Genomic DNA, 12,806 nt, shown 5'->3' on the forward strand with positions numbered 1-12,806 from the left:
ATAAGCCTGTCTCTGCCTCCCAAGTGCTGGTATTAAAGGCATGTGCCACCATACCTGGCTCAAAGAACTTTTTATAATTATTCCATACTTTAGTCTAATTTACTAGGTGGTAACATTCCCCCACCCCCACCCCACCCCCCGAAATAAGGCAGAGCTTGGTATTCTGGTCACGTCAGGGAACTGTTCTCTGTCTCAGCTCTTCTGATGTAATATAAGGAAAGGGGTTCCTTTACATAGACTCTCAATTTCTGGAACAAGCCCTGGTCAAATCAGCTCGGTTCACATTTCATATCTCTCTCCTCTTAAAGCCCAGCAGCTCAGAAGCTTACGGTTGAGAAGCCGACTCAGATTATATAATTCAGTTTCCCAAGAAAGATGCTTATGCAAGTTTTTTTCATCTAATGTGTCTGACACTGCTCAGTGCTAATGTTATTTCCTTAGGTCACTTCTGTGGAAAACTATGCATCTGCTAACTCCTTTTCTTTTAAGATATTTCATGTCTGTGAATAACTGTCACTCTCGTGCACACCAGAAGAGGGCGTCAGATCTCATTACAGGTGGTTGTGAGCCCCCATGAGGTTGCTGGGAATTGAACTCAGGACCTCTGGAAGTGCAGTCAGTGCTCTTAACCTCTGAGCCATCTCTCCAGCCCTACCTCCGTTTTTGAACAGGCTTCTTCAGGACAGGGCTGGAAGAGGAGAAGGGGCTGCACGGTGAACATAGGGGATGGTGGATGAGCAAGCACACTTCTGTTGTTTACCTACTGAAATGTGAAGATCTGAACCAAGACCCTGAAGACGGCTTGGCAAGTAAGGCTGCAGCCACACCTTACTGTCTGTGTGATCCTAACACTCACTGCAGGAAGAGAACCAAGTCCCTGCAGTTTACATCTGACCCACATGTGGGTGTGGCAGTGTTCAGCCCTGCTCTACACACACATTAAATATTATGTAATAATAATGAAAGAAGAATCTACACCATATTTCTTTTTACTTTTGCTTTGGGGTAGAGGTTGGCTTAAAAAAAAATCAGCAAAGGTACCAAAAAACAAAACAAAAAAGCCAGGCACCACTGCTCTAGGAAGTTTATCTGGCCTGTTCCAGCTGCCTTTGGAAGAGCATACAGATGGCGGCTCTACCCGACCAGTCAAGCCACTACACTACCCCTCGGCTTGTTAGAGGAGATACACGAAGATGACACCCAACAGAACCTGGGGGAGGCTACTCAGGTTCAGTTCTTACAGCATGTTTATCCTAAAGCCCACTGTGATTTCTGCGGGATTTCCTGACAGAGAGCCAGGTGTACCCGCACATGCCTGTACCCCAGGACTGGGAGGTAGAGAAAAAAGGTTAGTAACTCAAGGTCACCCTCTGCTGAGAGGTAGCAGCCCAAGGCCATCCTGACTTCTATGTGACTCTGCTTCCCAAACCTCAAACTACAAAAAGAATATTAAAGAGATGCATGTATTGATGTGAAAGAATATACATAATGTTTAAGTGAAAAATAGACAAGAAAAAGGTGATTACAAACAGGGGATATTGTTATTTATTTGTATGGAAAGCTGGGGGTGCCTGGAGTATGTATTTTGTATTACATGATTGTGGGAGCTGACTTTCTTCTCCTATCGTGTCGTCACTGAACTCAAGCTCTCAGGTTTGGTGCAGGTGCCCTTACCCAGCGAGAACCTCTGTTTTAAGTTATTTATATGTATATAGCCTACTTAAAAACTTACCATCAAACAAAATAATAAAAACAAAACCTCTTAAAAAATGTTAAGTCTCCAAACACCTCACTTCCAGCAACAACACTATAGTAAGACAATAATAAAAAGTTTAAATCGATGTGGAGCCTGTTGGTTCTACACCTGATAGCCAACTCTTGCATCAGGCTTGGACTGGCTATGCAATCCACATGATTCGGACAGAAAAGCTGGCATCCTTCTTCTTTTCTTGATGAAGCCTATTATACTTTTCTAATCTATCACCATAACTTATGGTTACATCAAAATGAAAAAGTCACTTCATTTGTTTAGAGCATGATTCCAACTGCTATTTTTTTCTATATTTGTGCGTTGTACACATGTATGTGTGTGAGTGCATGTATGAGTGGAGGCCAGATAGCACCTCAGGTGTTCTTCAGGTACTATTGTCTTAAAAATAAAATATTTTATAATTTTTTTATCATTATGTCTCTGATATAAATGTTTAGATATGCACAGAGCTGGCTGTCCTCTATTCTTATCAAAGTCAGGTTGTCAGCCAAGGGTGTCTCGTAGGCCTACCAGCTTTCAAGTTAACTTTACTGAGTTGATGTGACTTGAGTTTTTGTCATGGAGAGGACGGGAGAACAAAGAACACAATGGGGCTACGTTCTCACATTCCCCTACCTTAGTGACAATACAAAGGTACCACACAGTGATAACCCTGACAGAGAGGACAGATGTGCAATGTCTGGGAGGACAGCCAAGTCCTCAAGCACCTACCATTCTCGGGCTGGGTCTTCTTCAGTGAGTCGATGAGAGTGCTGACAGCTTTTAGAACGAATATGATTTCTGTCACTTGCTGCCTAAAAAGGATAAGTAAGAGATGATTTCCATTAGGATTTTTTAAGATACAACAAATAATTTTTTTCTCCCAAAGTTTGTACAAATAGATATAATTTCAGAAAAATATTGACTACAATGAAATAAAAAGAGGTTAAGATTCTTATAAAAGGCAAACTCATCAAGCTTATAACAATCCACACATCAGTGCCGTGGTTGCTACCAATCTGTAGTTGCCTCACCAAGTCTGATTTGTAGTTAAGCTTACCAAAATTATCAGTGGAGCAATTCAATTCCTGAAAACCTGCATTCACAGGGCAGCCCTGCCACTAGCTACAGTTACTTTTGTTTTGTTTTGCTTTGCTTTGTTTTGTTTTGGTTTTTCCTGGGTTATCTTGCTGTCCTGGAACTCGATTTGTAGACCAGGTTAGCCTCAAACTCAGAGATCTGCCTGACTCTGCCTTATGAGAGCTGGGATTAAAGGCGAGAGTCACTACAATATTTTACAACACATGCTTTAAAACTTCCTACAAAATGATGTTTTGTTTTCTGGTTAATAGAAATCTGCCAAAGATGAAATGGGAAAGCTCCTTCTAACCCCTGCTCTGTATTTTATCTGCTGCTGAAAGAGCTCTCAGAACTGCAGTGACGCTCGCCTGCTTCTCCTCTCTTACTGTACTGCTATGACGACAATCATGAAGCAAGCCAGACATTAATTCTGAGACGGCCAATTAGCAGTATTTAACAGTAACCAATAAGCGTGTAATGAAGGATGCAAAGGTGAAAAGAACACCCCGGTGTTCCATCCCATGGGTTGCTGGTACAGATCTGGATCCCACAGGGAGCCTGGCCATCCAGTGTGGCACAGGGCACTACATCAAGCCTTGAGACAGGATCTCCCACATTCCCCAGGCTGAATTCAAACTTGTAACTGGGGATGACTTTGAATTTCTGATCCTCCTGCCTCAGTGTCCTGTCTGCTGAGACGAGAAGCTTCACGAGCAGGCCCTGGTGATGTGGTTTGGGGACTAAGCTGCACCCCAGGCACCAAATGGCCTGTGCAAGCAGACTGATGCTGGATGTCACTTGTAGAAAGCACATAATGCTGTGTGTGACACAGAACGAAACAGCTTCATCAGATGACTATAAATCGAGCTCAGATTACAGAGAGCAGGTAGAGTGGGGGAGGCAGCTCAGTGGTTAAGACCGTGGACTGCTCTTGCAGATGATCTGCGCTTGATTCTGAGAACCTACATCCCACGGCTCACACTGCCTACAGCTCTAGCTTCAGGACATTACACACTCACCCCTGGTTTCTTCAGCCACTTGTACTAATGTCCACATACTAACACATAAATAAAGATGACAAAAATAAAATTTAAAAGAAATATTAAAGAAGCTGTTACATCTTCAACACAAAAAAATGAAAAAAAGATGTTTTCTGAACTAATATTTATGATCTAGTAATAATATCCACTCAAAGCAGCTTTTATCTCTGTACTTTCATGTATATATCAGGAATCAACTTTAATCATGTCCATAATCAAATTACTAGTAAGCTGCCTCAGGATGTTTCTGTATATACACGTCTGAAGGCAGAGGCCTATAATTTATGATCTAGAAATTTAAAATTCAAGATTGTAGAGAGTTAATAAGTATTGGTCATTTTTTAAAATGTAATTTTGTGATTTCACTCATCAAATTAGAAAACTGTAAAATAAACTCTAAATGAGTAAAGAATTTTAAAATCTTAAAAACTGAGGGAAAGGCATTCATATCATCCTGGGGAGATCTAACCTGGAACAGACCTGCAGCGAGCAAGCTAGTAAGACACGGGCATGATGAAGCAAGAAGACCACATCCTCTGTCAGACCACTTCCAACTTCAGAAACAAACAAAGGATCATGGCTGATCGGTTTCTACCAGAAACTCATCATGAGGGGCTCACTGTCCCCAATTCTTTCCTGACCTGAGGATGTCTGCCCTTTCATAGTTACTGTTTCCTTTGACTTACACTCCAGTTTCTACATTAAACAAAATTATATATATACATATATACACACACACATATACATACACACACACACACACACACACACACACACACACACACATACACACACACACATATATAGACTTAAACCCCAGTTTCTACATTAAAACGGATGGAGATATATATCTGTTGTTGAATTCCAGTCCATAGCTCAACTGAGATCAGCCCTGCAGCCCCTGCCACAAATACAAGCTGGATATACAAGAAGGGGTCAGTGTAGGGGCAGGGGCTTTGTTAAACAGATTAGAAAAAACAGATTTAAGACAGGAACAGGTGGGTGGGAGAGATGGCTCAGTGGTTAAGAGCACTGATTGCTCTTCTGAGGTCCTGAGTTCAATTCCCAGAAACTACAACCATCTATGGTTGTGATGGGATCTGATGCCCTCTTCTGGTGTGTCTGAAGACAGCTACAGTTTACTCATTTAAAAAAAAAAAAAAAAAAAAAAGACAGGAACAGGTGACAGAAATCAAGAAATGTCAATCAAAAATAAGCTAGAAGTAATTAGTCTCTTAATTTCCCTTTATAGAAAAAGATTGTGTTTTCTTGCCAATCCACAGTTCTCATGCAGAGCCTCTGTCAGAGGGTCGATTTTCAGATTCAATATTCTTTAGATTCAAAAGGTTGGCCTCAAACTCAGAAATCCGCCTGCCTCTGCCTCCCAAGTGCTGGGATTAAAGGTGTGCGCCACCACTGTCCGGCTATCACATAGTTCTTAATCTACAAGAAAGGCCTGAAGCGTCATCATCACCATCACAAGTGTTATGTGTCTGCAGCAAAACCTATGAATATTTACACTGTAGAGGGCACATACAGTTACCAATGACCTCAGTTCCATCTAGTTCTCTTAAGAAATCTCTTGGTTTTGAGCAATCTTTGCTACTCATTATGATATCAATGTATTTCCTCCTTAATTAAATGCGTACCTTGGGAGAGGGCATTTTCCACTCAGCCTCTCATCCTCTATGTAGCGATGCAGAACATCCTGAGACCTCTTTAAAAGCACAGAGAGTGCCATTCGTGAGATGTAGCCTTCCTGGGGTGTTGTGACTTTGTTACTGAAGGAAAACTGGAGCAATGTTTCAAAACACATTTTAGAAAATTCTTCTCTCAAACGAATGTCAATTTCTGCTTCTGTAAAATTAGCAACATTTGATTATTAAAAAATGTTAACACAGTGCACATTAATAACGAGCCTAGCAAGCTAGGAATAAGGATATCAATAAGATGAAAGGCACTGATGAACAACCTTTAGTTAATACTACTTAGTAAATATCTAGTAAATAACAATCTTTCCTCTAGGAAGGTGCAAAGAGAGGCTGCCCATAATCAACATGTTCTTTTTGCTTTTCCTTTGTTTAGAGTGTGTTTGCATGTGTGTGTGTGTGCATGTGCATGTGCGTATATTGTGTATGTACATGTGCTTGTGTATGTACATGTGTGTATGTGTGCGTGTGTGTGCATGCATGTGTGTGCACATGTGCACATGCCACATTATACATGTGGAAGGCAGAAGACAACCCGCAGGAGTCAGTTCTCTCCATGTGCATTCTAGTGACTGCACTTAAGGCTTCAGGCTTGATGGCCAGTATCTATCTGTTGGTCCCAACATTTTTCTTATCTTGTGACAAGGCTATAAAGTGAGTTTTAAGGGCAATGAGTGTCCCCTGGTTGGCAGAATGCTTGCCTAGTACACACGAGGCTCTGCGTTTGGATTCTAGGTTCAATACCCAGTACTACATAAAGTAGACATGGTGGCATGCCGGCAACTCCAGCATGAGAATGAAAAGCTTAAGGGCACTCTAGGCTGCACAGGAAGTTTGGTGCCAGTCATTGAGGTATGCATTTTTTGAGGACAGTTTGGAGTACCTGAGATGACACCTTAAACAACAATGACAAAACCCGAACAAACTTCTCAAGAGCTTCATCTAAGTCAAAACCCACACTTACTGCCTTTTCTGTCTTACCATCTTTTCTCCTTCCCTAGCCACATGTTTTCAGGAGCATGAGCCTGCTCTGCTCTGGACTAGTTCTTCCTAGTCAACTTCTTTAGCCATAACTGGCAGGTAGTCTTTGGCCAACGCCGTTCTCCCTCATGTCTCCCAGAACCCTAGCTTCCTGCTTTCTCGGTTTACCCTGCTTCCATGAAGATATCTGGAAGTGGCTTCCTAAGAAGGGATGGAGGAAAATAAACCTTTGTTGTTCTTCTGAGGCTGCCGTTACGTTACTGTGTAAGACATACAGCTGGCTTCCAGCTGCTCGAGAGCCATTGTGGGAAGTGGGAACTCTCCTATCCCACCCTGTCCGAGGCAGAAACCCTGGGAACAGGACACCCTTTCTGCTAAAGTATGAGAACTACCATCCTAGACTCAGACCTGCCCAGCTGTGCCTAGGTACACGCCTCCATGGTGAGAACTCTCCATTTCTAGCCCCCATGTCAAGTCTTTGAGAAATGCGCAGTTCCTGGAGAACTTGTAGACCATTTGAAAAGTTGTTGTGGCTGAGAGTGACTGATCTTCCTTTTATGGTAAGTGTGTGGATATTGTGTGATCTTTATCCTTCATTGTTTTGGGCACAGAGTTATCATCTCTAAGGTGAGGATATCTTTAGTCTTCAGCAATTCCCTTTTCTATATTTCTCTGTTCCCTCCAGGAAGATGCAGTTATCAGAGGTACCTGATAAACGCCTCTGACTAATTTTCTTTCTTTCTGATCTTAGTTTAGCACAAATTTTCCCACCGGTTTCTGCTCTATGTTCTTGGTCACTCCTGTGGTTTGAGCAACAGTTTCTGGAACTTGAACACTGCACACTCCACAGGCAGAAGTACTGCTGGGGACTCTTAGGAGGCGTGGCCTCAGTGAGGACGTGTGTCACTAGGGGTGGGCTTTGAGGTTTCAGAGCCATACACCACTCTCAGCACACACATGTTCTCTCTCTCAGTCGGCTCCCCCTCTAGCCCTTGATTTCACTCTCAGTCTCCCGCCTGGGGTTGAGGAGTTCTCAGCTCACTGCCCCACTGCTGTGCCTGCCCGCACCACACTCCCCCCGCCCCCCCCATGGTCTCCTTCACCCCTCTGGAAGAACCTCTTTCTTTTATTTACTTCTTTCTTTTGGCCTTCCGAAACCCTGAGAGTCTGTGAAGTTTGGCCATCAGTCCATGCTAAAGATCCAAGAACCAAGTGACCCTAGGAACTCGCCTAGCATGGAATGTCTTTCTGTGTGTGTTTACAGAAAACGCAAAGGAAAAGCTGAGACAGCATGTTCTTTATGCAGTCCTTGGAGTGCGTGTGAGCGCCTGTCTTTCTTTCAGTGTTGCTGTGCTCACACCACACACGGTAGGCAGGGCTACCTGGCCTTGGTACACGTCACACCATACTTGGTAGGCGGGCTATCAGAAAACCTGATGATTCAGCCCTTGAAATATTTGTACCTAATTTTAATTGTACTCTATTAGAATATCTACCATTTTAAATATAAGTATTATATAAAAAATAAGCCCACTTAATTATTTTTCTCTGAAATTCCCATGCTGTGCAGGCCAGTTTTTTGAAATGCTGGGGTGAGTGGAAAAAAAAAAAACAAAAAACAAAAAAAACCACAAAACCCTTGGCTTGTGAAGTAAGCAGCAAGAGAGCCATCTAGTGGTCAAACTGTATAAATGGTCAGGGTAGCTCTAGTAAAGGTTGGGACTAAGGATAGAAAATAACCTGCAAAAATGTATGACCTCACATAAAAAAATCCCATTGTGTCACAGTTACTTCTGAGATCTGAGTACATGTTTTAATAACCAGAAATTATAACAAAATTTAGACATATTAGAGGGCATAATGAATGGAGTGTGTTCTTTATACATACTGTGGTATGTATCCTCAGAAATGTTCCCAAGAGTGAGACACCTCTCTAGCACAGTGTGGTACATAGTAGGCACTCACTGTTTGCTCCGTTAAGAAATGTTAAGAAACTTTTTCCCTACTAAAACCAACATTCTAAGTGGCAGAATATTCTCTTTTTTTCTATACTAGACTCTTTACAATAATCCATGACTTCAAAATGTAGTAAATTCTGTCACCATGCATAATTCATCCGACTGCAGAAGCCCCATGTGACTCACTTAATCAGAGCTTACGTATATGATCGCCTCCATTTCCCGGTATAACCCTCACTCTCTACGTCCCACGCTGAAGCATGACTTACACATGTGACTATCCTCGCTCGGGCTGTAAGCGGCCCCGAGTCACGCACCTGTGAATGAGCACGGCTGAGAGTGGATGGAGCCCTTGTTGAGCATGGTCATCATCTGACCCACGAACGCTTTAGGAATGAGGTTGGCATACGGGAGGATCTCCGCACTGATGAGCTGAACAACCTACAGCAAAGGAGAGAGCGCCAAATCTACTTTTCCTTCGGAAGAGACGGCCGATTCAAATGAGATTGTCTAGAGTCAGAGCTAAATTTTACTTTTTGAAAAAGTAACGACCCTTCTCTGACCGCAGTACATGAACGTTTTACTGTTCCTACAACATGACCACTAGCCTGCCTCTTCATCCATCTTACCTATAAGGAGAGTCAACACTAAGGTTTACTGTGCTACAGTTTGAACATATGTTGATCTTCACCCAACCACAAATATATAGAAAAATGCTCAGCCATATTTGAGACTCACCCACATTTAAATATCCAAAATTAACGTTAAACTTATTTTTCATAACCAGAAATTATGAACTATGAGAAATTAAAGTCATATTCATTTTTGTTGCATACTGTGTCCTAACATACAGTTTATTTTATCCTCTAAAGGAAAAAAAAAAGCTTACATGAGGCTTAAACAGCAATGGCACATAGGCGAGACTTTTACAATGGCTACACTTTCAAGTCTACATGAGAAAATAATGTATTTGATTTACGTAAACATTCAGCTACCTCAAAGATAACAGATCCCACCTCCTTCCCCAACCAAAGCTTCACAGCTAAAACCCCTCAAGGCTGGCAAGACAGCTCAGCAGGTGCTGAACCCATGAAAAAGTGGAAGGTTCCGCAAAGCTGTCCTCTGACACACATACAGGTATACACACACACACACACACAGAGAGAGAGAGAGACACACACACATGCCCTTCCCTACTAACATTAAAATCTTTACATTCCATTTATCATCCTCAAATACAGTATAAAACACAGAAAAAATTTTCTAAGCTTGCTTACTTCAACATCAATACTTTCATTTCTTTGAAATTCTTGAATAGAGAGATTATCTGGAGGTATGCTAAAAAGAAAAAAGAAAGACTTGATTTCATTTTCTGGACAACCTGGAGATAAGCAGTACTCAAGTGATAAAACATTAGCTCTTCCTGCTCAGGCTGAGACATTACGGCTCACTCAAAAGAAGCCGCTGCTAAATTACAGTACTTCCTGTAAATGATCTGTTAAATACTCGGAGCAATCTTGAGCTGAACATCTGTAAAACTAAACTTCTCCCAGTGGAGTGTGAGTAAGAAAGGTGCCCCCCACCCCTGAGTCACCATTGAGAGGACATCTGATTTTATTTATGCTATCTGATAGTGACAGAAATGACCCTCAACCAAGCCCATTATTATTTTGTAAGACAATACATTAAATTCCTTAGAGTAAACATAAGAGAACATGCATAAAGGAAAGGCCCAATTTAATTTTCTAAAGCAAAGTGGTTACAGCAAGAACAGATAGTCAATAGTTCTGAGAGAGTCAAGGGAGTCTAGACTTTCTGATGCATGGATAGTAAGATAATCACAAATGAGTAGGATATTGAAGTATTCACTGTTTAAGAGCAGCTTAAGTATTAACTGTTGCTGGAATCAGCCAGTGTTTGTAAGAGCTTTGTCTGCATTACTCGCATGTGTCCTCACTGCAGCCCCAAGAACTAAGCAGTATCATCCTCGTCAACAGAAGAGAAGACCAAAGCTGTGCATGCCTAAGAACGCATCTGCAAGCAATCCCCAGTAAGCGCAAGGCTCCAATAGGAACCTTCCTTATCTGACATCTAAGTCTCTATAATTTTCTTTTATGTTATATGTATAAAATAGCATCAATGCATTTAGTTTAGAGGTGTAGTATACATATGCCTACAGCTAGATGGTTAGCAGGCCTTGTTTTATTTGTACACTTTAAATGTAAAAATACACTGAGCACCAGGTCCCCTGCATCAAGCACTAGTCTTCCCACCACAGTGACAAAGTACCTAAGGCACAGACACATCCTTCCAGTTGTGTGTGCAGCCCAGCAGTCAGTGACTGTCAGTGGAGAGAGAGTAAGACCCCCATCTGCACAGTTGCAGACATAGTCTCCCATCTCCTTAAAGGCTCTCGCTCCATTTTAGACCAATGACCTGACCTTTTAGTAAAGAGAAAGTCTTCAAGCGTGCTGGCTAACTCTGGCCACATGCTGTCAAATTTCCCCGAGGAAGCATGCTGTCGGGCAACGGGCAGTCCGATGGACAGGACTTTGAGGAGAGAGGCTACCGCCAGTTTCCACGTGCTTTCAGAAGGGCATGAATACTTCAAACTGAGAGGAACCCTGAGAGTCTGGAGAGAAAGTTCAGTTTGGTTAAAATCCACACAGCGACATTCAAAACTAAAAGTCAGGTAAATCCATGAAAGCACAGCATGAAGATTTTCACTGAAAGACGGTCAAGAAAGACTGACGCTCCTGGACAGACATACTTCGTTTTGTTTGGAATTGAGAACTAGACCCAGGGCCTTCTGTATGCCAAGAATGACCAGTACCACTGAGCTAACCTCAGCTCTAAAAGCAGCATATGTGTGTTTTTAATTGGACAGTCTTACTAATGTAGTTCAGGCTGTACTCAAATCACTATCCTCCTGTCTCAGCCTCCCAAGTACTGTGCGGCAGCCATGAGCTTTACCACGGTCTCATCTAAGCACGAGTCATTAACTACTTCTTGAACCTCAGTTCTCTTTCTTTAAAATCACAATAAGGATACTATTACAAAGAGTTAGGAACAGAAAATGTACCAGTTTGCAACTATCCTGCTGTGGCTCTCCCAGCAGAAAGCATAGTCCCTAAAGGTCTCCTGCCTGCCCAAAAGAGGCCAATGCTGCCTATGTGTTCCCAGTGGCCAGGGGAGAGGGAACAACCTGAGATACTTTCATGTTTGAGAACTAAAATTCCTTGAGTTTTACACTTTACTCAAATGTTTCAATGTGCTTTTTCTAATACTGCAATAAATTAATCATGCAAGAATAGGAAACCTAGAAAAGGAGTTTAGCTTTAGATTGTCCTTCAAACAGAGGGAAAGTGAAGAAATAAGGAGAAACATAGTGAACAAATGTTTAATCTTTAAAGAGAAACCCAAATGTGGTGTTCTGCATATGGCCTCTCAAGACAAGTCTTCATCAACAGCTAAGCAGACAAACTGACTCCCTCTGAGTTCTGAGCTCCCGTAAGACTTAAGGACTCTTTTAAGGACTATATCACATTGACCTTGCCAGACTAGAGGTAGAATTCAGCAGAAAAGCATTTCCTGGCATTTCAGAGGTTCAAGCCCTACTACTGAAGTACCCTCACTCCACTCCAAAACATCCCATATAATAAAAAATATGCTTGCCAAATACAATCCATGTATTTGAAGTCACTATAAATAGCAAATGTTTTATTCATTTATCCCAATATACTGCCTAGAGAAATTTCAATAATTGTATAATACCATGTAAAATTATAGAGATAAGAAGATACATTACCTTAATAATATTCTGGAGGACTTTCTCATTCACCACTGCTTTATGACAAGCCGTTTTTTGATACAAATCCACAACTACTTCTAAAGATCTTTCAGCAAACGGTACATAATTCAAGGCTACCCATTCCGCCTAGAAAGTAATATTTTCACATGGAGTTAGAGGGGAAGGGTCTGAAGGAAATGATACTGTTTTTGAGAAGGAAGCTCTTTTTCCTTACAAGTTCAGGCCTTGGTTCTACATCAGATCACATTACATGCAAAGTTTTCAAAAAAACAAATGCACGTCATAAAAAAGAATTCTCATTCAGGCAAAAGTTCCAGCTACCGGGAAAGCACAGAGCCCTCTATGAAGACTGGGGAGATGCACTGTGTTGGCAGCAGATTAGGACAGGGTTAGGAAATTTAACTCACCGGTGCAAATAGTTGGATCTATTGTGATTCCATTGTGATGCAAGACAAATAGAATGAGAAAAATTAATAC

General features: G+C 41.7%; 1 protein-coding gene across 11 annotated transcripts in view; it reads right to left on the reverse strand.

Annotated features, from left to right (window-relative positions):
• Mon2 (MON2 homolog, regulator of endosome to Golgi trafficking) overlaps positions 1-12,806 on the reverse strand; it is an 84,446-nt gene that overhangs the window by 5,117 nt on the left and 66,523 nt on the right. For 8 of the 11 annotated variants that reach the window (XR_380429.3, XM_006513969.4, XM_006513968.4 and 5 more), the window contains 7 exons: positions 12,737-12,754; positions 12,327-12,455; positions 10,960-11,150; positions 9,796-9,856; positions 8,836-8,959; positions 5,520-5,727; positions 2,483-2,565 (listed from right to left, as the gene is read on the reverse strand). Coding sequence is in view for 10 of the 11 variants with exons in the window: in XM_006513969.4 (XP_006514032.1) it covers positions 2,483-2,565; positions 5,520-5,727; positions 8,836-8,959; positions 9,796-9,856; positions 10,960-11,150; positions 12,327-12,455; positions 12,737-12,754 (814 nt within the window). In the remaining variant the exon portion in view is untranslated. The remainder of the gene's footprint in view (positions 1-2,482; positions 2,566-5,519; positions 5,728-8,835; positions 8,960-9,795; positions 9,857-10,959; positions 11,151-12,326; positions 12,456-12,736; positions 12,755-12,806) is intronic. The other 3 variants (XM_006513970.4, NM_153395.2, NM_001163025.1) reach the window with 1 other exon arrangement.

The sequence above is a fragment of the Mus musculus genome, chromosome 10 (assembly GCF_000001635.26).
Source record: "Mus musculus strain C57BL/6J chromosome 10, GRCm38.p6 C57BL/6J".
NCBI lineage: Eukaryota > Metazoa > Chordata > Mammalia > Rodentia > Muridae > Mus > Mus musculus.